Genomic DNA, 26,888 nt, shown 5'->3' with positions numbered 1-26,888 from the left:
TCTGGATGCACCTCGCTATTCACACAAAAGGAAAGAAAGAATAATTCAAGTTTAAGCAAAAGGAAATTGAGTGTTTGCACAAACACATTAGACATTTAGGAATATTTAAATACATTTTTGGTCTAAAACTTTGTTAACACACGTCTATTTATGGATGAAGAGCATTATAGATTTAGCCCCATTCAAGAGTTGTGATTTATATGTAAACTGGTGTGTTATGAGATCCAGCCACTGCAGAGTCTCATTCAAAAAAAACATAAGTCTAATCTCAGAAGACGGGAAATAATGAAGGCTCTGGCGTGGGTGTGGTTGCTGCCATTTGGCTCCCACGCTATAGAAATATGCTTGCTTCTGACTGGAGAGATAGTACTATTGACATATGTGACAGCCAGCATAGGGATTTGACCCACCCTTAAGATAGATATATGGTATGACTGGGCTTCCAGAGTTTTGTGTAGATTTATCTTCTCGGGGTAGGATGATAACTGATTCACTCTCTCTCCCTGATCAACAATCAGGTTCCTTGCTCCTTTCCCTTTCTGCAGAGAACTCTGTGAATTACACGATATTAAATCATTCCCAAACATAGGATCCAAGATCCTACATTACTTCTTCCTTGTCTATTTGAATATGCTTAAAATGATGTATTCTCTAAGTTATGACTGTATTTTTTTCTCCTGGTAAGGTGAACTTGTTATTTAATTTCTACTTTCTCCCTTGGAGTCCTGTCATCTACACCAAATTATGTTTTTAGTTACTCTATTTATAGTGTGTAGAATCAAAAATATGTTCTCTTTTGGGGCACCTGGGTGGCTCAGTCGGTTAAGTATACGACTTTGGCTCAGGTCATGATCTCAGGGTTTGTGGGTTCGAGCCCCACTCAGGCTCTGTGCTGACAGCTCAGAGCCTGGAGCCTGCTTCGGACTCTGTGTCTCCCTCTGTCTCTGCCCCTATGCCGCTCATGTTCTGTCTTTCTCTGTCTCTCAAAAATAAAAAATAAACACGTTAAAAAAATTTTTTTAAATGTGTTCTTTTTCTAGTTTCACTGCTGTTTGAACGCAAATGTTTTTTAAAAATCTGATTCCCATAGGTGATGGGCATTGAAGAGGGCATCTTTTGGGATGAGCACTGGGTGTTGTATGGAAACTAATTTGACAATAAATTTCATATAATAAAAAAATAAAATAAAAATCTGATTCCAACATTCATTAGTTTCCCCAAGCAAATTAGTAAATCAGTTATACAACTGATTTATTAAATAACATGATTACTAGCTCGAGTATTCATTTAATTTTATTCATGTTTAGGGGCATCTGAAATTCTGAACCATTTATATTAGATTTCCAGAATTCCTTTCCTCTGAAGGAATTATTCAGAGCCAAAGAAGAATTTTTAAAACAATGACTTTCATTCAAAAAGTATATACTCAACCTAGAAAATGAAAAGGGACAGCAAAAAAAAAAAAAAAAAAAAAAAAAAAAAAAAGGTAAAGAGGGGACAGGAGATTGAAAATGAACAGAGAACAAGAAAGTGATAAGCTTGGGGTTGAAAAATTAGACTAAAAAAAGGCAGGATGGAGGAAAAGCTTATGATAAATGCATGAAATGCAAATGTAATGGCATCTAGAAACAAAAATTGAGGTCAAGTTTCTAAATTGTGATTAGATCCAAGGTGTGGATCTGTGATTCCAGGGAGATTTAGCCTTACAGATCCCTTAATCAGAGACTAATTCTACATCTTTGTGATTTCTGTCTTCTTCTATTCACTAGCCCTTAACAGAACACAGTGACATCTCCTAGAGGTGGAAGCTAGCAGCAATGTAGCTTTCTACCTTTCCAAAAGTAGATACTAAATTCCTATCTAGTGGTAACTTTTCTTGTTTTTACTTGAATTATTTTATTATAGGACATTGAAAACAAGAGTTATGAAAGTAGCTAAGATGTCACAAATTAAAGTTTTTGAGTTCTGATTTAAAAATTGGAACAGGAAATGATGCAATGTTAAGGGGAAAAAAATTAGGCTTTCTCCCTCCTTTCCTTGGCAAATCAAATGCCCAGTTATCAAAGAACTCAAGCAAATACTGCATACACGAGCATAACTGTTTCTAAATAAAATGTCGAGAATGTAAATGCTGCATCAGTTCCTAATTAAGCATTCTGTAAATAAAGCCTTACTCTTCATCTTTGGTTTTATAGGAAACTTCCATGGTCAGAGATAGCGAATGGAGTGGAATAGTAGAGCCACCCAGTGGCTAATGTGGTTAACCACAGCAACAGTGCATTTCATGGTTCATTTTGTCTGTTTCCTGTTTCACAAATAAGTATATTTCCTCTTGAAGATATGGCACCAAGTACCTTTAAGAAGAAATTTAATAATGTGATAGTGAATATGAAATCCATAACTTGAATATCACTCACAAATTAGGTCTTCATATACAAAATTGAAGAATTTGTGAGTAAGCAACTTCGAAAAAAAAAAAACCCATATCATTTGGGGCGCCTGGGGGCTCAGTCCGTTGAACCACTGACTCTTGGTTTCAGCTCAGGTCATGACCTCATGGTTCATGAGATTAAGCTCGGTTCATGAGATCGAGCTCCATGTCTGGCTCTGTGCTGACAGCGTGGAGTCTGCTTGGGATTCCCTGTCTCCCTCTGTATCTGCCCCTCCCCTGTTCACACTTATGCTCTCTCTCTCTCTCTCTCTCTCTCTCTCAATACACTAACAATTGTGTATTGAAGTTAACACATTTTCAATTTCCCTTTTTGAATCTGGTAGATTAAACAAGCTGCTTCCAAGAGAAGGAAACATGAGTGTAATTAATTATTTGATGTCTTGGTATAGGCTTTTGGGGGGATTACTCTGTGATAGTGACAAGTGAATGACTTTAACAACTGGGTAGCTAAAAGTGACATAAAAGTTTTATTTGAAAATGCCACTATTTGTAAAATTCCAGGAATAATATCTTTTTGTAACTAAACTCACAATGAAAACTTTAGATGTCAACTTAAAAATGCATGAGGGGTTTCACAGTTAAAAAAAAATCGTTTTGGAGCTATAAGAACAACCATTTTTGAAGACTACTATTTTAGGCCCTAGGACCTGTAGCCAAGTTAAAAGGAGGTTTCTATGTGATTTGGCCTTTCAACTCAGAAGTTGATGCCCTCTTCCTTCTCCTTTGTCTTTTCTTCCTATTTTCCCTTCCCCTCCCTTTTCCTCTCCTCTTTCCCCTCTTTCTTCTTCTTGTGTTCCTCCTTCCTCTTCCCTCTTCATCTTCGTCATCATCATCGTCATCACCATTATTAAATGACTCTCATTTATTGAGGGCTTGCTATGTGCCAGTCACTGAACTAAGCAGTCTGTACGCTTTATCTCTTTTAACACTCACAGTACCCCATGAAGTAGAAATTACTATCCCTATGCTATATTCAAAGGTACTAACACTCCCAGAGGTTAATTTATGTGCCCAAGATCATATAGATAATAAGTGATAGAGCTACATTTGAGCACAGGTTGGTCTGACTCCAGAGCCTAAGTTCTTAACTACTTTTACTTTGTTGTACGATAGTGTCATGGTAATAGAGAGGATGTATTGACTAGCCTTGACTTCTACATGTGTATTTTCTCTGAGGATCTAGCTGAATGGACAGAATTCAAGGGTTTGAGATCCTGGGTCCCAGGCAGCTCTTATATCCTTTTCACAAAAGATATGACTAGTAATCTAAAGAAAAAATGGGGGCTCCTGGGTGGCTCAGTCATCTGACTCTTGATTTTGGCTAAGGTCATGATCTCATGGTTTCATGAGTTTGAACCCTGCGTTGGGCTCCGCGCTGAGAGTTTGGAGCCTGCTGGGGATTTTCTGTCTCTCCATCTCTCTCTGCCCCTCCCTCACTCGCACTGTCTCTTTCTCTCTCAAACTAAATAAATAAACTTAAAAAAATAATAAAAAGAAGGGGGAAAATGAATTTCTAATAGAAGGGGAGGTGCTCAGATGTCCCCACTCTCCTGAGAATTTTTGTCTTATTCCTTTCTGACTATCCTCAATTGAAAACAAACCAACTTTAAGGAAGGTGGTAATTTGAATCCCGGGTCTTAATTAGATTTTTCAGCTTGTTTTCAACTCCTGCTAACTGAAAGTAGGCTTTGATAGGAAACAGGTTAGAAAGAACATTAGGTCACTGGACAGTGGTGGGTAGGTCTGGGAGAAAGGAGGAAGAAGGATACAGTAAAGGGGAGATAAGAAAGTGAGAAAATAAAACTTCTTTTACTTCACAGTCTTAAATAGGGTCAAGTCTACATTTACATTTATTAATTTAAAGAAGTTTAAAAGTAAGAAAGGGAATACACACATCTGTCAAAAACTCCTCTAAGAAAATCACCTCTGTCCAAATCCAAGCCCTCCTAGTAGGGCTGTCAGTCACAGCCTGACAGCTGGCGGGTAGCCTCCCCCGCATCCCCATCAACATGTGACCTAGATGGGCCAATGAGAGTGTTACATCTTCATGGACATAATGATTGGTCCAGGGTAGGCATCAGAGCGAAGCAAGGATAATCAGAATCTTTCAATGACATCCGATATGTGGAAGTCATAGGTCTTAAAGATGAAGGCTTGAGATCTCCAGTGGCCATTTTTCTACTCTGAGAAAGCCCACTAAGGAACGATACCAATACGTCATTGGGTAGTAACGAATGGGAAAGAGAACTGAATCCAGTGATGACTTTTTGATAGTTAGCTAGCACCACTTGCAAGAAAATAGACAAAATGGCATATTTTCAGAAAATTTCAAAACGTTGATGACTACTAGCTGAACTAAAGCAAGTTTTAAATAATGCCAAATTCTTACTTTCATGTCAAGCTTAATTTCAACTGATTTTAAAATATAATGGCCAATGTATATCAAGAGTGACAAAATAATTACTTTTGACTTAGTAATTATTCTCCTGGGAATGTGTTTCAAGAATATGGGCTAAGCGTATCAAGATATTTATAGAAGCATCATTTTTAATAATAAAAAATTGTGAACTCACCTAACACTTGAGAAATAACTAAATACAATTATGGCATATTAATGCAGTGTTATATTTTGAAACTCCAGCACTGATAAATACGATTTTATAAAATAAAAAAGTACTCAAATAGAAATAAAGAGAATTTATAGAAATGCTTTTATTTTATTTTTATTTTTTAAATTAAAGGGTTTTATTTTATCCTTAAAGATTTTAGCTGGTGCAGCAATAAGAGCCCCTAAAACTACCATAAAAGACGAATCAAAAAATATGTGGGCTTACAACTACTTTGTATTTCAATACAGCACTTTTTGTTAAGAGCAAGAAAGTACTCTCTAAATATTTAAGAGGTGAGGGGTGCCTGCGTGGCTCAATCGGTTAATTTGATTTCAGGTCAGGTCATGATCCCATGGTTTGTGAGACTGAGCCCCACATCGGGCTCTGCGCTGTCCGCACAGATTCTACAGAAACTCTTTTAAGTGAAAAAAGGCATTTCTAAAATTGTGTATGTATACTATTAGTTCAACTGTATAAAACTATATATACGCATAAATTCGTTATACATATGCATACATGTACAATGAAAATTGGAAGACATAAAAAATAATGATAGTTGCTAACAGTGAGATTATAAAAAATTAGACTAAAATTTCTTATGAAGTCAAAAAATGTTTTAAATAAAAGAAAATCATAGCTGGTATTTTTCTATGACGTTTCTATGAAATAGCAATCTAAAAATAGTTTCGGTTAGCGAGAAGTCAAAATGATGTTTTGCCTGGGTGGCTCAGTTGGTTGAGCATCCAACTTCAGCTCAGGTCATGATCTCAAGGTTTGTGGGTTCAAGTCCCTTCACGTTGGACTTTGCGATGACAGGGCCGAGCCTGCTTTAAATTCTGTGTCTCCCTCTCTCTCTACCCTCCCCCACTCTCTCTCTCTCTCTCAAAAATAAACATTAAAAAATTTTAAAAAAGTAAGTCAAAATGAAACAATGTACCCAAACTGAGGTTTCTAAGGGAATATTGAAAAAACTGGAGAACCAATACATAACTGGTGGGGAACAAACATTGTGTCTCACATGAATCTGAGAAAAAGTATGAAATTATTCAGAGTGCCTTTTTCCTTCTTTAAGCTTATTTATTTTCATTGGTTCCTTGAAATCCTCACAAATGTGGGTGGTTTATAAGGAGTGCCTCAAACTTTTCCCTTCCTGAAGTGTTACTCTATAAGCTGCACTTTGGGGTAGAAGTGAATAAAAGATGGTTGTGTTAAACAAAGAATGACTTTCATAGACACAAAATGAAAAGGCTACAAGCATATAATGATTACAGGAGATTCCAGTTACATGTACAATAACAACTAACACATTAAAATGTTGAGTTTGGCAGGGGAGTTTGCAGAAAAATGCCTGTGGTCTGGCCAATCATTACATGATAGAAGAAAGTGTATAAGAGGAGAATTAGGTATAATGCTGAAATTCCTGGGGTTGTTTTCTCTGTTCCTCTGGGTAGATCACAAACAAAATTTATGGCTAATCAGGGAGGCTGCCTTTAGCTACCTGAGATTCTTAGCAGATGTGTGAAGAGTGACATCACCGTATCACTTTTGAATTCTGTGACAATTCTGTAGTCTTTTTGCTAATCTCATGATACATCTCCTCAATATGGCCCAGATATCTGGTAGTTCTACTGGATACTCTACTGTCTATTATTGCACACATGAAACAGTACATGGATAGTTAACAAAAATCCTATAGAATCGGAAACTAGAAGCGGTATTAAATAGGAACAAATAGGAAATGCCATAAAGTTAATGGATTTTTGTGTCAACAGCTCTATCAATTATTAATTGGGTGACTCTGGGCAAATCACTTAGCTTCTCTACAGCTCTTCTCCTTTCTCTGTAAAATGAGTATTATCATGTAGTTGATAACATTTATTGTTACTATGCAATAGGGATTGTGCTGGGCAATACAAATAAATGGTTACAGCATAATATCTAGCCTCAGGGAGCTCACAGTCTAGGGAAAGAGACACACTTATCAAGAGATAATTACCACATGGTAAATGCAATAGTAGATTTCACATAGAAGCATAGAGAAAGCATTTAAGAATGGGGCAAGGTAAGTTGGAAAATGGGGCTCAGGGTTTATCTTGAGAGGATTCAAAGAGATCGCCAAATAAAATCACTTAACACACTCCACATTTGTAATAGGCACTGTGCTAATGTTAACTTGCTTTATCTTCATTCTTAAGTGATTTTAGTTACAAACTCTTGCAAAGGAACTGAGCATTTTGCACTGGGCAATATCAAAGTTGTGAAACATAAATCCCTTCAGGGAGATAAAAATCCTGCGTTCTTTGAGAAGGAGTGTTACAAAGACTACACTCAAGAAGCTGTCCTATTACTCTCTAAAGCCTGGAATGTAACAAATTTTCTCAGTTAAAGCTAGCTTGCTGTTTCAAAGACTCCACCTAGTTGACAAACCATAGGGAGTCATGAAGAGAAATACACAAAGAAACTAAGAAGGGGGAGGAAAAATGAACTCTGCCAAGATTTTTCTTAGGAACTATAGCCTTTCTCCTCATTGCTTTTATAACTGCTTTAAAAAACTGTTATACATGATTTTGGAAATACTTTTCAAGGTAAGATAAAAAGTAAAAAATCTTTGGGGTGTGAAAACGCATAGAATGAATGAATGAGTGAATGAAATGGGTTTCTAGTGTAAAGTATTTGAAATACTTGACTTAGCTGACATTCCATTTTTTTGTTACTTTTGTCAGCCAAACCAGTTAATTATTCGGTCTTAGAATATTAACACAATGAACTAGGAAGCCACTAGGAATACGATTGCTGTACTTACTGGAAGTGAAATGGGAGGGATGGTGGAGAGGGTGATGAAAAGGGTTGAGGTTGTCCTTAAGAATGGCACAGTGAAGGGGCGCCTGGGTGGCTCAGTCGGTTAAGTGTCCGACTTCGGCTCAGGTCATGATCTCGCGGTCCGTGAGTTCGAGCCTCGAGTTGGGCTCTGTGCTCACCGCTCAGAGCCTGGAGCCTGTTTCAGATTCTGTGTCTCCCTCTCTCTGACCCTCCCCCGTTCATGCTCTGTCTCTGTCTCAAAAATAAGTAAACGTTAAAAAAAAAAAAAAAGAATGGCACAGTGAAAAATAGGCATTAATAAGGGGGAAGCAGACCTGCAGGCCTGGTAGTGTGGGGTCCAACTTCTGAGCTCCCTAGTGGCTGAACTGCAAGAGTCTCAGCTGGACCTGAGGAAGGGCAGTGGATGGGGTTTTAACAAACATATCATCTAGGGGAAATGTGAGGAAATTTGGAAAAGGCCGAGGGAAGGAAAAATCATGTCAATTATTGTTTGCCTTTTGCAAATTGCCCCCAGCCCATTTTGATATAGCAGATCACATACTTTACCTCACTTTCCTCTTCTGCTTTTGGCTGAGGCATAAACTGGGGTGTGTGCAGAAGGGCCTGGGGCACTCCCCTTACTCTATTTTTTGCCTTGTGTGCTTCTTATTTTTTCCTATTAAATTGTAAACTCCTTGAAGGCAAATGCATCTTACTATTCTATGTGTCCTCAACAATAGTGACTAGCACTATTATTATGTAAATGGTGGACATTAAGTGTTTTTGCAGTTGAGCTAAGAATCCACACGGCTCTCTGCATATAATGGCCTCTGATTCAAAACATACTGCATCCACACGCCCTCCATTCAGGCTGCCATCTCCCATCTGGCACTATAATCGACTCCAGCGGTAGCATCCTTTTCAGGCATACTTGGTCTACAAATGAAAGCAACCACAGAGCTTTCCAAGGATGTGGGTGCTCCCCTCACTAATGTATTTCTCAATGCTTTAGTGAAGTGAGTGTTTTCTGGGCCTTCTCATGGAACCTTGGAGAGGGTGGGTGGTGTGTAGGTAACACACGAAACAGTTTAACATTCCTATCTCCCTAGGCCCTTGGATTCCTTTATCTATATCATGCCAGGAAAGCTCTGATATCTCAGTTGTTTTAAATGTAGGTCATAGTTGAGTCTAGGTTTCAGTCAATCAATCAATAAACTGTGAGAGCCACCTTCAGTTTTATGAACTAGCACATTTACTCTGGAATCTCTAGTAAGTACACTCATATTGAATAATTTGTCTCAGTCTAGTGTTATATTTCACCCTCCTTGGTCTAACACTCTTAGAATATACTGCCATGCATGTTCCCACCTTCTGTTGATAATAGGTTAGCAAAGTCTTGCTATTATTTTAGTGGGTAAGCCATTTCTTCCTGGGTCATAATGTGTACCTGTCCCCATGAAAAATGCTGAGATTTGACCCTCATTGTAGGTATAGTGGTGATAGGGGATGGTTATGGTGCATCTTGAGGAGAATAAATATTCCTCTTAAAGGAATCTGCCCTAGATGAGGTTATCACAGATTTTTTAAGCAAAGGAAGGCTAGTCTCTAGAGGGCAACTACTTTACTAACCAAGGAGCCTTAGAGTGACTTGTAGTTTCAAGAATGTCAGTTTCATCTGGGTCCAAGCAGATGTCCCCATTCTAATTTTCAGGATCCCATTCTTTCCCATTTAATACCCTTTCAAGTGAAAAATTTGATTGGACTGTGAATTCAATTATTGCTATAAATTAGCAACTCTTTTGTGCTTAATTTACATCAATATCATCCCTGTGTCTGCAAGATCTAAAAGATTCTTCTATAGCTGTCATGGAAGCATTCTGGTCTTAGACTGACTTGAGCTGAGTTGAAAGACATGAGCTTGTCATTTTCTTTCTGTAAGTGCTATAGTGGACTCAGAAGAATCTGTCCCATACCATTGTCCTGATAGGTATCTTAACCGCCATAAGGGTCAAGTGCAGCAACACTTGGGCAATCCCTTGCTTCAGTTGGTATGTCATCACAACCGACCACACATGATAGTTTATTGTAATGCCCTTATCTCATTTCCTATTGGGAGGAGCTCAGCCAAAGGGCATGACCAAAGCAATTCTTAAATTCTTTGTATATTTATCTCCTGGGACCACTATTGATGCCAATTCTGTATATCAGGGTGCAATCAAGAGAGAAGTCAAACAATGTTTTGAACACGGAAGGTTAAATATAAAGAATTATTCCTTATAACAGGGAATTGGAATGATAGAAAGATGGTTAATAGGAGCAAAGAACATAGGAGAATCAGATACAGGGATCATCTAACTGCTCTTAGGCCTAAGACTGACCCTCATTAAAGAAATCCAAAGGAATCTACTCCTGAAATCATTATTGCAGTCTATGCTAACTAATTTGGATGTAAATTATAAAAAAAAATTAAAAAAAAAAAAGAAATCCAGTGAATATGGTTCATTTGAGGTCAGAAGAGTTCGCTGAGGGTGCAAGGTTGCCTAAAGAGTGTGAGGGGCAACTTTTCCTCGAGGGTGTTGTACTGGTGGTGTTCCACTGTGAAACCACTTGTGAAGCTGCTCATGGGAGTTGCCTGCAAAGTTGCCCTGAGACGGCTCCTGGAGAAGTTGCTCACGGGGGTCCCAGACAGCACCGGCCTCCAGGCACCACCCAAACATGGAGCTGCAGAAGCCATGTGTACTGTAAGAACCTACCTAAAGGAAGATAGGACACTACACAGGTACAGATATTTCTTCTTCCTCCGGTGTCCCTCCAGTGCCCTCTACTGACAAAGCTTAATTTCATGACAGCTAGAGAAGGAGAAATATTTATAGGGTCTATTACCACAAAACAGCCAGTGAAGAGATTTTTGGACTTTTGAGGCAAAAACTTGGTAATTGGCTCAATAATCCATTTCCTTTGACTGAAACCTTAACTAACCTTTAACTAAAACCTTACAAAGAGGACTGGATTTTATGGGGGCCCCTACAAATGGCCCCTTTGAGGAGCTGATAAAAACCATGGACTCTCCCTCTGGATAAATGCACATGTGTACATATGTGCACAGTTCTGTAGATGATTCAGGGTATATTTCTGAACTCAGATTAAGAGGTTAGGCCACGAGTACGGCCTAAGGACTATTCTCCAGGTTCAATTTAGTGATTATTCTTAACTTTATTTGAATGTAGAATAGCAAATGTAATATCCCCAAACTCAACTATATTTGCTTTTAGTAACAAAGATAAACATTTATTTAGAGAGAGAGAGAGAGACAGAGCCTGAGTGGGGGAGGGGCAGAGAGAGAGGGAGACACAGAATCTGAATCCGAAGCAGGTTACAGGCTCTGAGCTGTCAGCGCAGAGCCAGATGCGGGGCTTGAACCCACAAACCATGAGACCTTGACCTGAGCCAAAGATAGATGCTTAGCCAACTGAGCTACGCAGGCGCCCCACACAGATAAACATTTGTAAACATTTGAGAAATATAGCCAATAGTATTAACCCATAGGTCTAATTTTGGGGGGTAGGTAAGTGGTGAAAGATCTCTGGGGAGAGAGAGAAAGAATGTCAGAGGAAAGGCAGGCAGTTGTAAAACAATCACAAGACTGTTACTGGGATTTGGACTTGGATGGTTGTATATAGAAGGAATGGGGTGTCTATCATGACCTGCTATGCCTTGGTAAAGTACATTATGGTAGCTGGCTTCCAATATGAGATGGATGGTCCTTCCCTCCTGGTCTTCATGCTTATATGTAGTCTCCTCCCACCTTGACTCTGGTGGAGGAGGAGAAGTTGCCTAATGACAGATTATAGGAAGGCAGATTTTATTTCACTTATAATAACCATGGCTGTTTAACAATGGGTCATGCTGTCATGCTCCTTCTCCTTAGAAGGATTTAAGCCAAAGTTGGCTGATTGCCTTTCAGAGATGTGGTGATTCTGGCAGCACTTGGAACACTTATCTAGATAACCTCTAAGATGCTGTTCCTCAAAGCCTTCTCCTCCTGAATGTGTCTTGGTACGTGTGAATATCCTTAAATAAGAAAGGTCAGTGTAGTGGGAAGGGTCTGCATTATAGAAGAGTTAGAACTCTGTTTGGAGGTTACTAGCTGTGTGACTTTGGGTAAGACACTTAGGACTTCCGAGTTTCACTGTCCTTACTACCTCTCAGGGCTGTTCTGAGAACTCATTAGATGACACATCCCTCAAATCACCCATTTGGCATTTAATGCATATGTGGTTTTCTTCCTTCCATTTTCTACGATATGATTTATAATCAAACATCTGGGACCAATTAAGATTTTGGAAGTGCAGTGTTGAAATGAGCTAATTTTCCCAGGCTTCAAGTATAGGATTTCATTGTTTTTAAACAATGAACTTGATTAAGATTTGATTAGATGCTTTGTAGCACAGAATCCTAAAAAAACTAAAAAAGACAAGTTTGGTGTAAGTAGAAATAGAAGGAATCAGAAACCAGATGGCCAACATCATCTTTGAAATTTGCAACTGCAAGATCATCACTTGACTAATGTCTTTCCTCTCAAGATTATATATATAAAAAATGCCCCAAAAGCCAAAACACCACAAACTATATTATTCAACATCATAAAATATTTTACCTTCCTGTAAGGTGTTCCAAGTTTCAGTAAGAAAAACTCAGTAACAAGCACTTTATTTTGCTTAAATTTTTAGAATAAACTGGAATTTCACAAAATGAGTCAATATATGCTTTTCTAGCTATCCTCCTTCCCACTCCAAAGATGAAAAGGCCTGGAAGTAAATAAATATTCCACAGGTACTGGAAATCAACTTTTATTATTTACAAATGATTTTCTTTAGATTTGTTTTACTTTGTTAACAAGGCTATCTCATGGGCAGAAATCACCCTGAACTACCGAATTAGCTACTAGGATTATGTATAACTGGATAGTTAATATTGTTAAAGTAGATTTAGCTTTAATACCACAAATCCTTTACTATCTATTAGCATCATACCCTTATGCATTCTCATTAGAGGCTGTCTATAAGCAATCCATGGTAACTGAGAGGTGCAATTGCTCTTTCGTATTTCCATTTATTTGCAAAACGTACAGTGATCTAAATAGGCAGCTTAATGCTCATAGCAGCCTTTAAATAACTGCAATTTTCCATCTCCTCAATGCTAACGATTTTTCCTACCCCAAATTTCAAGGTCAACACTATCAATATTTTGGGGACCACCTTTTCATAACATTGTTCTATACACGTATAACTTACTAAAAATTGGATCACATTCCTGTATCATTTATTATGGCCAAATTCAACAGCATCAAAAGCATTTCTAGGCACTTAATTCAGGGGGCTGTGAAATAAAAAAAAAATAATTTTTGTCTTTATACCCATATATTTCAATCTCTGGAATGTTCATTACATGTTTAATTGTTTTTGTCCACACTGGCGAACCTTTGATGGATTCTGCTTTAAATAGTGGAATGCACATTCTGCCTTAATATTAATAATTATTAATGTATATCTCTTTAAAAATGTACATTTCACAGTACCAAGTGAGATGACACTACTCTAAAGGATTCTGGGAAGTCTGAGTCACAAGCCTAAGTGACAAAAGCTGCAGGGTTAGGTGGTGGTGGTTGTGGAAACTTCCTGGCTTAAACAGGAATTGGACAAAAAAGAAGTCTTAGGGCAGACAGCTTAGGACTTCTGTGGTTGCACAATGATGCTATAAAGGATCTAGCCTCTTTTAATTGTTCTGCTCTGCCATCCTGGGAATGCAGGCCTCTATTCTGTTCATTGCTTCATGACTGAACTATGGCTGTTGCACCTCCGGCATCACATTCCTTAAGCAAGAAAAACAGGTGCAGAACAGGGTGAACTCTGGCCTGTAGAACATGCCCCTCTAAAAGTTTTCCTGAAAAGGCCAGTAGCAACTTCAGCTTTCATATATATATTTTTATGTTTATTTATTTTTGAGAGAGAGAGAGAGACAGAACATGAGCAGGGGAGGGGCAGAGAGAAAGGGACACACAGAATCTGAAGCAGGCTCCAGGCCCTGAGGTGTCAGCACAGAACCAGACTTGGGGCTCGAACTCATGAACTGAGAGATCATGACCTGAGCTGAAGTCAGACTCTCAACAGACTGAGCCACCTGGACGCCCCTCAGCTTTTGTCTTATTGACTACAACTGTGTCAAACAGCTGCCCCTAGATGTAAAGGGGTCTGAAAAAGTATTTTTAGCTAGAATTAAGTGAAGGTTCTATTAGCATGACTAGAAAAAGACCAGGGTCTGCTGCAGAAAACCTGAATTATAGCAAGCTGTCCTCAGCACATGACAAAAAATAAAGGGAACCTCACTCTTACTTCCAAAGAGCATCCAGAGGGCATGGCTAAGATATGGTCGATGTCCTACCACAAAGAAGGAGGTGAAAGAAGAGCGGGTATAAGGGATCCTGCTGCATTAGCTATAGAGGGGAAGAATTTCCCCATGGTCAATAACTCAATGGTAGTTAACCTTCACTAACCTTCTGAAGCCGAGAGGAAAGAAGACTTGCTCTCTATGTGTTTGCATTCTCATGTAAGTGGAAGCCCATGAAAATGCACATCTAACTAACTTGCTGTCCTGACTCCTAAACCCATGCAGAAAACGGAGAGGAAGTCAGCTTTGGGCAGTGGACATAACCTTTGCGTTCTACGCCTAAACGGTAAAACACCCCCCACTGTACTAAACACACAGTAGGGGCTCCGTAAACACTTGCCAACTTCTGTTAAGACTAAGAGGAAAAAGATGGAAATTGAGATTTGAGAGACTGTCATATGCCTGAACAGTATTAGATGGTTTACATACATAGCTCATTTGCTCATCAACACGCAGTTAGATAGTTTTTACTATGTAGACAACTAAACCGAGGCTCAGAAAGGATAGCCAGGGTCACACGGAAAGTAGAGGTAGACTTCAGGTTTAACTGAAAGCCCCTGCTCCTGATGCAGTGCTTCTAGTCAATGCTCCTAATGGTCTCTCCTCCGCCATAGCTCCTGGTACCCTGCTTTTCAGACAGGAGACACCAGAAAATTTGAGCAGAAGTTTGATTCGACATCTGGAAGGGCACTAACTTTTGCAGACAACTCCTAGGATGGAAGAACGCTTCTCAAATCTTCAGGGTGTGGTCAAAACAGGATGTGCTAGCGCCAGCTCGGCTAGTGGCGAGGCGCGAGTGCGCTGCGGGACGGGACCCAGCGACTGATCAGGCCAGGTGGACTCCAACAACTAGCGGCTTCGGGGCAACCCGGAACTCGACCCGCGGTACCCGGGGCGGCGGGGGCGCGGCGGGCGGTGGCTGCTGGACAGAGAGGGCCAAGCGCCGGGGCGGGCCGCGCGTGACGCACTTCCGTCCTGCGTCTTCCGGCTTAAAGGGGAGCTAGACCTTCCTCATAACAACAACAAAACCAGCGCGCTCGCGCCGGGCGCCGCGGTTTCTCGTCCCCGCCCTCCCGCCACCTGCAGCCGCCTTGACCGCGCCCGGCCCTGCGCCGCCGCGCAGCTGTGTCCTGCCCGAGGGGTCAGGCTGAGAGCGGGCCGCGCCCTTTGGCCAACTTCTCCAGCGGCCACCGCGCCACCTCGCGAGACCCTGGGCCGTGTCGTGGCCGCCGTCGAGCAGCAGGAAGGGAGCGGCCGCTGCGGAGGACGCCCGGCAGGACTGTGCTGCCGGCGGCCCTGCCCGGGCTCGAAGGGCGACGGTGGCGGGCCCCGCGGCCTTCTTTCAGGTACTCCTGCCCCGGCTGGTCGCACTGAGCGGCTCGGCCCCTTCTCCGGCCCGCGTGGCAGAGCCGTCGCTTAGGGGCCTTGTTGCGTTTCAGCTTGGGGGTCGCGGCGGGGGCGGGGCGGTGACTCTCTCCGTTATCATCAATTTTTCTCTCTTCCTCCCGGCCTCCCTTCGCAGTCCGGAGCCCGGCGGAGCCCGGACCTGGCGGGGAAAGCTGCACCCACGGCCGGGCCCCCCAGACCCCGCCGCCGCCACCGCCACCGCCGCCACTGTCCATCATCCTTGGTACCGGCAATGGCCTTTGTATCACCCGATGCACTTGTGACTGACTTGGACACGGAGTATTAAGAACCTACTTGCCGCCCTCCCCATACCAGTCGCGCCGGCAGTTACCACCTCGGCTCATTTGGGCTTAAGTACTGCTCCTCTTGACTCTGTTCAACTTTGGGGGCACCATGGACCAAAGTGGGATGGAGATTCCTGTGACCCTCATCATTAAAGCACCGAATCAGAAATACAGTGATCAGACTATTAGCTGCTTCTTGAACTGGACCGTGGGGAAACTAAAAACGCATCTGTCTAACGTGTACCCTAGCAAACCAGTAAGTGTCTAAAAGCTGGGCGCAGCTGCTCTGGCCAGCAACTTTTCGTGCCATGCACTCCAGTCTCTCTGTTCATTCCCTGCCCTCTTGAATCAAGTAGGTCTCTTGCTAGACTACGAAGTATTTTGCGTTCCGAAGTGTATGTGTGTCCCTTGAGTGTTTCCCAACCATCATTAATACCTTCCTCCTGAGGTTCAGTTAATTAGTGAGAGTACTGTGTACAAAAATATCAAAGGACATAAGAATTGACAGGCATAAAAAAGGACCATTTTCATTGGACATAAGTCATCGGCCTAGTATAGGAGTGACAGATGGACCCTAAAAAGAAAAGATAAACACTGCAACCCATATAAAAGCTTTTATTGCTTTCCTTAGGCGTTTAGGCTTCTAGAAGTACAGAAATAGGGCAGTTACTGCAAAAACAGGAGGCTTAGAAAAACAAGTCAGTTGGCGTTATCTATGTTTGTCAGTACTTTTTGATACAAATATTTTTAGTAGGGGAAATGAAAACCCTGAGGTATTTAAGTACTTGGAACAAGCTAGTTGGAACTCTCATTTATTCAGATCTTTTGTTTGAAAATTAAGATTTATATAGGGGGTGACAATTTGTTTTAAAATGTTCTGCATTACAGAAGATTTGCTATTGCATATGATTCATTTTACACATTTTCAAAGTGGAAAATAGCTTTTCAGAATAGTCAGAATTGAAAGTCATAGACTTCCATAGTGTTGTTCATAACATAGCATGAATACCATTCCTAAATATATATGCTGAAATTTGTGTTTATGTGAGATCTTTATATTGTATGATTAAACCAAAAGGGGCTTGGTTTGCACGGTGATAGACCAAGAGTTATCACTTTTCAAAAGGTATCTAAGAGTGTGAAACCCATTTGCCTTACCTGCACACAGGAGAAGCCAGCTTTTGGCAGGAGTTCTGCCCTCCTAGTACTAATCTCCAGTGCCCACATGGATCATTTGGCTGCTGGAGGACAGATCAGTTGCAAACTTTCCTACACCCCCCCTGCCCCTAACCCACCTGCTTCTTGTGCACACACTTCCAGAGCCTGTACAAAATGACATGCAGCCAATTACTTACCTGTGGCAAACCTGACTTTTCTACTCTTCCAGAAAGTCATCTCTTAAGAGAACTGTAAAAACTGGAGTTTATTTCTATGTTAATGAGAGTGGGTGGAGCTGGGGGTGAGGACCATGTGTTTGTTGTCTTAGAATGTCACTGAAAACTTCCTGTGGTTATTAGATTTGACAGGCTTACATTCTAATTTATTGATCACATGAAGACTGATTTGAAGCATCTGTTTAATGACCCAACTGTTTAATGATACCCCCTAGGTAGTCCTCAACATAGGATTGGGGACTAAAAGTTAACTTTGTAAGACGGTTACAAAGGACAGAGGACATTTTGTAACAGAGACAATATTATTATTAAAATATTATGGGGGAAGTTTGGGTTCTCATGACCACCCACAATGACTACTTAACACTGATTCTGTGTTTACCGTAACACAGAATCTCAAGCGCTATTTGGTGTTTAACAGAGATTATTTCTTATGCCTGATTTCTTTGTACATCTGATCTGCCTGGTGGTGGTGGGTGACTTGGAATCCAAGTAGGATTCCAGTGTCTTGTAGAAGCAGGTGTTCCCTGGTAAGAAGTAGAAAAGTTGATGGCTCTGATAGATCTGATGAGCCAAGGGTAGGTGGAGGGCCTTGGTCCCTGTGGGCACTGGCTTCTAGGAAAATAAATAGGAGCTACTAGAGTGAGAGGAATGGAGATTTGAATTTGTCCTTTTAGGATGTCTAAAAGGATAGGTCACATGTCTACTGCTGTTAATAGAATTCTGGCCAAACTGCAGTAGTGTGTTAAGTCTTAAGATTCTAGCTTTATGGTCAGATATTGACTTGACTTAATCACAGATAATCTCCACCTGGATATTTTAATTCAATTCTCTGTTCCTCAGTAAGCTCAGAGCAAACATACTCCTTCCCACCAAAGCATACTTTCTTGGGCTTCATTTATTTATTTAATTAGGATTTTATTGACCTGGCATTTGGATGTCTATATGCTAAGCATGAAGGTGGTGATGGTTCCTTTGCTGTTATGAAGCTCAAGTCTAGTGGGGTATACAGATATGTAAGTAAAAAACCGTAATATTATGTGACTAGTGTTACACAAGCGGGAGGTACTGAATGGTGTAGGAGCAGAGGGAGGGAGTGGTCAACTCTGAAGTGTAGGTAAGGGAATGTGTAGCTTTTTTTTATTTTTTATTAAAAAAAATTTTTTTTTTAACATTTATTTTATTTTTGAGACAGAGAATGAATGGGGGAGGGTCAGAGAGAGGGAGACACAGAATCTGAAACAGGCTCCAGGGTCTGGGCTGTCAGCACAGAGCCCGACGCGGGGTTTGAACTCACGGACCGCGAGATCATGACCTGAGCCGAAGTTGGCCGCTTAACCGACTGAGCCACCCAGGTGCCCCGGGAATGTGTAGCTTTTTAAGAAAAGGTTCACAGGGACATTTTTTGCAAAGAGTTGATAACAGTTTAAAACAGTTTTTTTTTTTTTTTTTTTTTTACGTTTTTATTCATTTTTGGCGGGACAGAGAGAGACAGGGCGAGTGAGGGAGGGGCAGAGAGAGAGGGAGACACAGAATCTGAAGCAGGCTCGAAGCTGTCAGCCCAGAGCCCAATGCAGGGCTCGAACCCACAAACCACGAGATCATGACCTGAGTAGAAGGCCGCTTAACTGACTGAGCCACCCACGCACCTCAAGAGTTGATAACAGTTTTAAGCAGACAAGATGATACCTGTTTTGTTTTTTTTTTTAAACCCTGTTATTTCAGAGGTAACATTGCACTGATGATTCTAAATGTAATATAGTACTATGTATGAAGATTACAGATTCATAATGGGCTAAAAAGGGGAAGGTGTTTTCCAGTTAGGAAGTAAGGCAGTTGCCATGTTTATGTACAACTTTACAGTGTCATCACTAAAAACCTCAAATGTGGAATTGAAGGCTTTTGGAGTTTTGTTTAACTTTGAATGGTATTGATAATTGGTTTAGGACCTGGTTTAGGAACTGGAAAATACCATCGGTTCACGCTGATAGTGTATATAGATAATTGTGAATCATGTTCTAATGTGACATTTCTCTTTATGACTTTAGATTATCAGATCCTGAAATTGGCCTGTAGTGTGAAATTATTCTGTAATTTAGGTAACTGCCATTGGGGTGTGAAGATGCCTGTCAAGAAGGCCACTTTTACTTGAGTAGTTTCAGACTTTGATCTAGTTTAGACTTATTTTCTAGAGATGTAAATATCAAAATCGTTGGACTTAATGTTATTCAGAGAATGGACTATTCTAGAGAAAACTTAAGAAGTAAGAATCTCTAAGTCTGATTAGGCAACCTTCTCATTATCTCTTTCTTTCTCTCCTCTCACATACAAACAATAACTAAGATGGACCTGATTCACCCTGAGTTCAGTTTTAAGGCAAAACTTTCTGGGGCTTGTACGCCGTGGCTCTCCTTTTTTCAGTCTTGAGGGCAAATACCTGTTGAACGTGTAGATTTCCTTTATCTTGCTGCTTTATACTGTTAAACTAAGGCAGTCAGTTTCGTTGCTTAGGTCTTCTAGCTCTCCTGCTCAGGTGGGGAGGTTTGTTGTGCTTTTTTCAAACTTACTCTGCTCTGCGATTCTGTTGGAATTAAAGAAATAGGAACAGAACCAGTTGTATAAGATCTGCTCTGAGACTATGACATTCTGTAACCAAACTGCTATAGTTCAGATGGAAGTATTACTTTCATTAGCAGTGGAAATAGCTTATGTAATATAATTTGAGGTTTATATCTGTTTCAGTTTTGTGATTCTTTATTACCTTCCTCAGACAGGTCATTTTTAAGACTTACTCAACCATCTCAGAACTGTTGACTTAAAGGAGCTTTAATCCATATACATAAATAATTTTTGTTTTATCAGACTTGTCTTTAAAATCTTACTGCATGTGTTTAAGAGGGTTTCATGTCACCTAGCAATATAGTTCATATTTTTAAAACACTTCAAACAAAAGATAATAAATTGAATGTGAAGATTGATGAAAAGTTAAAAGTTTTGAATGAGTGCTAACTTATTTAACTCCTTTGTAGCCTTTTTCCTCATGTATTTTTGGGGAAATAACAGTACTGTGTTTTGTTTAGTCATGCATCAGTCTTTTGTTTTAATAGTTTTTTAAAATTAATTTATTTATTTTGAGATAGAGAGCATGAGCAGGGGAGGGGCAGAGAGAGAGGGAGAGAGTCCCATATCTTCCCTAAAATTTATCAAAAATCTGTGCTGTCAGTGCAGAGTCCGATGGGGTGCTCCATGTCATGAACCGTGAGATCATGACCTGAGCTGAAACCAAGAGTCAGATGCTTAACCGACTGGGCCACCCAGATGCCCCTCATGCATAAGTCTTTTTAAAATAGAATTTTTCTAGAACTTTTAGTTTCAGTTTTTCTCCTTTATATAACAGATAGTGATTTGATGGTCTCAAATGTGTTTATTTAACCGTCATATTTGGTGCTGAAATTTTAAACTTCCATTTACTAAGTGGTTGCCATGTGTACTAGGCATTCTACTAGGCACTTTATATGTTTTATCACATTTATTCTTCATAGACCCCTTATGAGGTAAGTTTTATTATTAGCTCTATTTTATAGATAAGGAAACTGAGGCTTGGTGATTTTTTTTCCCAAGGTCATAGAATTCCTTAAGTGGTAGAACTGGAATTTGAACCCAGGTTGGTCTGACTTTCAAGCCTCAGCGCTTAGTGAACTGTAAAAGGTGTATGCGTTTAGATGGTGTGTCATTTAAAGTCTATAAATGAATGGATAATAACACAGCCTTAATTCTGTTCTGATGTATGTCATCTTAGTGTGTGATTCTCTGTTTATTTTGATACATTTTAGGGAAGATACGGGAACTTGGCATCTTAAAAGACTTCAAAGCACATTGTTTTGCTTTATCTTTTCACATTCTTGCTTGTCTGTTTGAACCATAGCAGTCAGGTATTGTGGCATTCTGATTTGCAAGTGGCCTATAACTGGAAACAGCTAAGCAGGGAATGTCCCTTTGGAGTTCCAGAGAAAGTTACTTTTTAAGCTCCTGAATGCTGGTTTTGTATACTGTTGTTGCACAGAGATAAAGGGTGGAGGCAGTTTGGGTAAACCAAGCTTCCATTTTACAGTATTTCTGAATTCTCTGGAGCTATAAATTGGGTGAATTCAGTGGCAGTTGGGAGGAAGATATGTCGCAGTACAAATTCAGAGAATTCATTTTCCACAAATGTGAAGGTCCCACCTCTGGGAACCACCTCTTTAAAGCTATTGGACACTTGTGACTGAACTATATTATATGTAAGTACTGAAATACTAATTATGACCACTTTCAAAGGACTTGGGTTATAGTTCTTTGAACTAACATATCAGATGAAGATTTTTTACTAAGCTATTTGATTATGTTGATGTTAGATATACTAACATGATTTTTTTTAAGCCATGCATATTGAGAGGACCTATTCATGTAAAAAATTTAGTCTTTTGATACCAACTAGGTGATTTTCTAGAAATATGAAACTGTTGTTGGCCTTTTAGCTCATCTATCAGACTCTTGTGAATATTTTAGGGATTAGGGATACATAGAATTAAAGTTTTTTAATGTTTATTTTTGAGAGAGAAAGAGAGACAGCATGAGTGGGGAGGGAGGAGAGAGAAAGGGGGACACAGAATCTGAAGCAGGCTCCAGGCTCTGAGCTGTCAGCACAGGAGCCGGATGTGGGGCTTGAACCCACATACTGCAAGATCACAACCTGAGCCAAAGGTGGACACTTAACTGACTGAGCCACCCAGTTGCCCCAGGGATACATAGAATTTTATCTCTTTCTGATATCTGATTGAACATTAAAAAGTCAGATACTTTAGATAGTATATGTAAGCCCTGTAGAAAACAAATATCCCCAGTTTATGATTTTTACATATTATACTAGTAGGTGAGCTTTCCTCACCTTGTTTTTTTAGTAATGTCTGTTAAGTGGATGGCAGAATTTTTTGGGCTAGCTAGTTAAGCAGGTATTTATTTGGTGTGGCATAGTTCTGCCTTTGGGCTCCTCAGAGTACCATCAGGATGTTTCCAACTTGGTAATTTAGCTGTTTCTGCTCTACCATATAACACCAGGTACCATACATATTTCCCTGGACTTCGTCTGCTATTGAACAGTGGAGGCAGTGAAAATAGCATATCTGATAGGGATTGCTGCCTATTATTGGATGTAGCATATGAGCAATGGGAAGAATGATGGTAGTGTTAACATAAATGGTCAAGTATATTTAGATGTATCTGTGTAGCCAGTATGTTAACAGTAGACTTTTAATTGACAATTTAATCAGTACTTTGTTTTAGATTTACCAATCTTGAGTCTTATGGGTTTTTATATTGAAAGGGTACCATGTAATATTTTTAATTGAGAGAAAAATGAACTTCTATTGTGTCAAGCTACTGAGATTATGGGGTTTGTTATAGCAGCTAGCATTACTTACCCTAAATAATACAGAAATGGATTTTTAATCAAGGTAAAAGGTACTGTTATTAGCAGGTCTGGAGAACAAAAATTGTATCACTTTTATAAGTGAAATTGAATTTGAATTGAGATCTCAAAATTTCTATTTTTCCTGATACTGTAGTCTGTAATCCAGAATGGCTAGTTGAAAGCTCAGTTGATTATTGGGTTGTTACTATGTCTAACCACTGGTTTTCCAGATATCTAAATTAATTCATTAATATTTAAAGTGAAGAGGCAATTTTTTTTTAGTGACATAGAAAAAATTTTCAGGGGCACCTGGGTGGCTTGGTTGGTTAAGCGTCCGACTTTGGGACTTCGGCTCAGGTCATGATCTCACGGCCCGTGAGTTCGAGCCCCGCGTCGGGCTCTGTGCTGACCGCTCAGAGCCTGCAGCCTGTTTCAGATTCTGTGTCTCCCTCTGTCTCTGCCCCTCCCCTGTTCATGCTCTGTCTCTCTCTGTCTCAAAAATAAATAAACGTTGAAAAAAAATAAAAAATAAAAAAAAATTTTTTTTTCAGAGCATCTCACCTAAGTTAGGCACATGAAAATTCCTTTTTTTCTGTTTTCAATCCCAGTAAAATTAAAGAATTCCTTGCTCTTTTTAAAATTTCTGATTTTTTGAAGGCATTTGAATAATTTCAAGCAACAATTTTTTAATTGAGATATAATTCACATAGTATAAAAATTGCTCTGTAACATGTACAACTCAGTGATTTTTAGTAATTCACAAAGTTGTGCAGTTGTTACCACTATCTAATTCCAGAACATTTTCGTTACCTCAAAAAAGGAAACTTACACCCCCTAGTAGCCACCCTCCGTTCTCTGTTCCCTCATTCCTTGTAACTACTGATCTACTTTCTGTCTCTGTAAGATTTGCCTATTCTGGATATTTCATATAAATGGAATCATAGTATATGTGGCCTTTTTTTGTCTGGCTCCTTTCACTTAGCCTAATGTTTACAAGGTTCACTCACATTATATAGCATGTATCAACTCTTCATTACTTTTAGTGGCCAACTAATATTTATTATATGTATATTTCATGTTTTGTTTATTCATTTATCAATTGATGGGCATTTGAGTTGTTTCCAGTTTTTGGCTATTATGACTAATGCTGTTATGGATATTCTTAGGCATGTGGACATGTTTTCAGTTCTCTTTGGTATATACCTCGGAATGGAACGGGGTATATCCTGAATCATCAGGCAACTCTTTGTTTAACTCTGAGGAAGTGCCAAACTTTTTCACAGAGGCTGTTGCATTTTACATTCCTATCAGCAGTGTGTGAGAGTTCTCCAAAGTTTCTCTACATCCTCATCCATGCTTGTTTTTGCTTCAGTGTACTTTCTGGGAGGGTACTGTGTAACTTTGTTATTTTATGTATTCTGCCTTTTTGAAAATTGATATTCCCTTGCTGTGAAAAGATAAAAGTTTATTTGAAGTTGACCAAATTAATATTTATTTTGTTGATTGTGGTAACATTGTGGTTATTTGAAAAAAAACAAAAACAAAAACAAAAATCTGTTCCAGAAACATATTGTTTTTACGGGTGGAAAGAAATGATGTGTGATATTTGCTTTGAAACTCTTTTCCCTCAAAAAGGCAGAGGGGGATAGATGAAACAAGAATAGGAAAGTATTGATAATTATTGGAGTTGAATATTTGGGAAGTTTTGATGATGATAACCGGGGGTTCATTTTGTTCTCTCTACCTTGTGTGTGTTTGAGAATTTTCATAGTGAAGTAAAAAATTCATAAGACTGATGTCCTTTGTGCAGAATGATGATATGACATAGAAGTATCTATTAAATGTTTGGACTGGTGGAAAAATGATAGCTTATGATGGCTGTAGTCTTTGTCAAAGAAACTTTAGCTTCCAGCTGAATTAATAAATGCATTATGGAAACTTGTATTATAGAATTCATTTAGTTCAAGGGTTAAATCAATTATTATCTACTTAGCTTTTAACTTATGTTATTTATATAATTTACTATTTATTCCTCACTCAGTATTTAAATGTATTGATTGAAGTTTCAAGATTTGTGATATGTATTTTTTTTTAAACCTTCTGTATTCTGTTTGGTTGTTGATATACAGGAATTTGAACTTGTGCCTTTTAGGAATGGCACACTCAAAAATACAGGAGAAGCTAGATTATGTCTAACAGCTAAATATCTTGGAAAGACAGTTATACCTTTCCCTTCATCTTTGGTACCTAAGAACCCCTGAACCACAGATCTTACTTATTTAGTATGACAGGTTCTATTATGGTTATTTTTATTATAAGACCCTTTTTTAGTAGCCATATTGAATACATATGTTTTGTTTGAAAATTGTTATAGTTGTTTGGATTCGGCATATTTACCAATTGTTGATATGGCTAATATTTAATTGTTTTAATAGAATTTATGGAACCTCTGCCTGTTTTCTGGGGAGGTCTTATGGGGACTGTACATAAATGCTTTGATTTTAAATACTTTAATGCTAGCATTGCGAGCACTTAGCAGATTTATCATACATACAAAATAAGGCAGAGACAACCAGAACTTATTTCCTATTCTTGGTTGCATATGGAGATGGCAGCTGAATCTCCATGCACTTGAGTTAGTTTTTCTTTAGTCTTGTGTTTTTGAAAAATATATAGAGGTATTTGTGAGAGTGGCAGGAATAATAAAAACTAGAATAGTTATCATGTAAAACTGTAAATCCAAATGGCTCTTGAATTAAAACCAATAAATTGTTCTGTATGATGTTAGTAAATAAGAAAATAAATCTTATGTATCCTTTTAGATTAAAAATACTGACAAAACAATACAGACTAATAGTGGTGACCTTGAAGGTATATCCCATTGTTAGCTATTACTGCTAGAAGGCCAACCACCTTCTTATTTACAGTCTTAAAGGCCTTTAATGATAGTCACACATGCATTGCATTATGGCTGAAAGGCAAACTTCCAATTTACCTTTTTTTCCTTATCTTTTAAAACATTGTTAATTACCTGTATTTTATTGTACCTACAATAGGTAGACTACCATTTGCTGAGCTCTTAATGTCTTATGTCGAATTTGGAAAAAATAATTTTAAGTTATGTCAGTTTTCTGCTTATCTGTGCCTAAAGGGAGTTTTACTTTACTCATATTTAGGCATGTTATTCCCAATTTCCAATTTGTATAATTAGAAAAAGTTGAAATCTTTTCTTTGTCCCATTTCTTAGTTGACGAAGGATCAAAGATTGGTGTATTCGGGCAGACTGCTTCCCGATCATCTGCAGCTGAAAGACATTCTCAGAAAAGTAAGCTTTTCTACAACTATTCGATACCAGATACATTCAGAGTGAGAGGAGATATGTTCTGAAGCTTTACTGATATTTAACTGGTTCAGTTTTTAGATACTTAAAATCAACCCTTTTGGGGAGCATAACAGGTAAACTTGAACTAGAAAGTAAAGAACATAATGATAGATTTTAATTAGTTTAGGTAAACAGTTTTGTATATCCATCTGATGGCTAAATCTAAAATAGGATTATATGTTTGTGTTCAGGTATTTGTCATATAAGAAAGCAGTATTGACTTATCAGTAGTGCGGGAGTAGTGTTCAAGTAGTGGTGAAGGATTTTCATCGATAATCTCTTCTCTCTTAAATCCCCTTTTGACCAAACTGCATGATATTTTAATACAAGTTGCTTGAGGTAGGGATTTAATTTCAGGGCCGGAGATGAAAGGAAGTACAATTGGCCCATCGATTAGCAAACTTTGAATGCTAGTGCTCAGAGCTAAAATATATTTCAAAGTAATTTTTTGACAATCAGCTTAAATGCTAGTAATTTTTTAACTTTATTATTATTATTATTATTATTATTTTATTTTTTGAGAAAGCACAAACAGGGCAGGGGCAGAGAGAGAGGGAGACGAATCTAAAGCAGGCTCCAGGCTCTGAGCTGTCAGCACAGAGCCCAATGGGGGCTCGAACCCATGAACACGAGATCATGACCTGAGCTGAAGTCAGATACTCAAC

At 39.1% G+C, this 26,888-nt stretch overlaps 1 protein-coding gene across 2 annotated transcripts in view; it reads left to right on the top strand.

Annotated features, from left to right (window-relative positions):
• The first annotated feature begins 15,213 nt into the window (after nucleotides 1-15,213).
• HERPUD2 (HERPUD family member 2) overlaps nucleotides 15,214-26,888 on the top strand; it is a 34,354-nt gene continuing 22,679 nt past the window's right edge. The window contains exons 1-3 of one of the 2 annotated variants that reach the window (XM_042969873.1): nucleotides 15,214-15,653; nucleotides 15,830-16,254; nucleotides 26,089-26,166. In XM_042969873.1, coding sequence (XP_042825807.1) covers nucleotides 16,108-16,254; nucleotides 26,089-26,166 — 225 coding nt within the window. In that variant the 5' untranslated portion in view covers nucleotides 15,214-15,653; nucleotides 15,830-16,107. The remainder of the gene's footprint in view (nucleotides 15,654-15,829; nucleotides 16,255-26,088; nucleotides 26,167-26,888) is intronic. The other variant, XM_042969881.1, reaches the window with a different exon arrangement.

The sequence above is a fragment of the Panthera tigris genome, chromosome A2 (genome assembly GCF_018350195.1).
Source record: "Panthera tigris isolate Pti1 chromosome A2, P.tigris_Pti1_mat1.1, whole genome shotgun sequence".
Taxonomy (NCBI): domain Eukaryota; kingdom Metazoa; phylum Chordata; class Mammalia; order Carnivora; family Felidae; genus Panthera; species Panthera tigris.
This window is presented reverse-complemented; position numbering and strand designations above follow the sequence as displayed.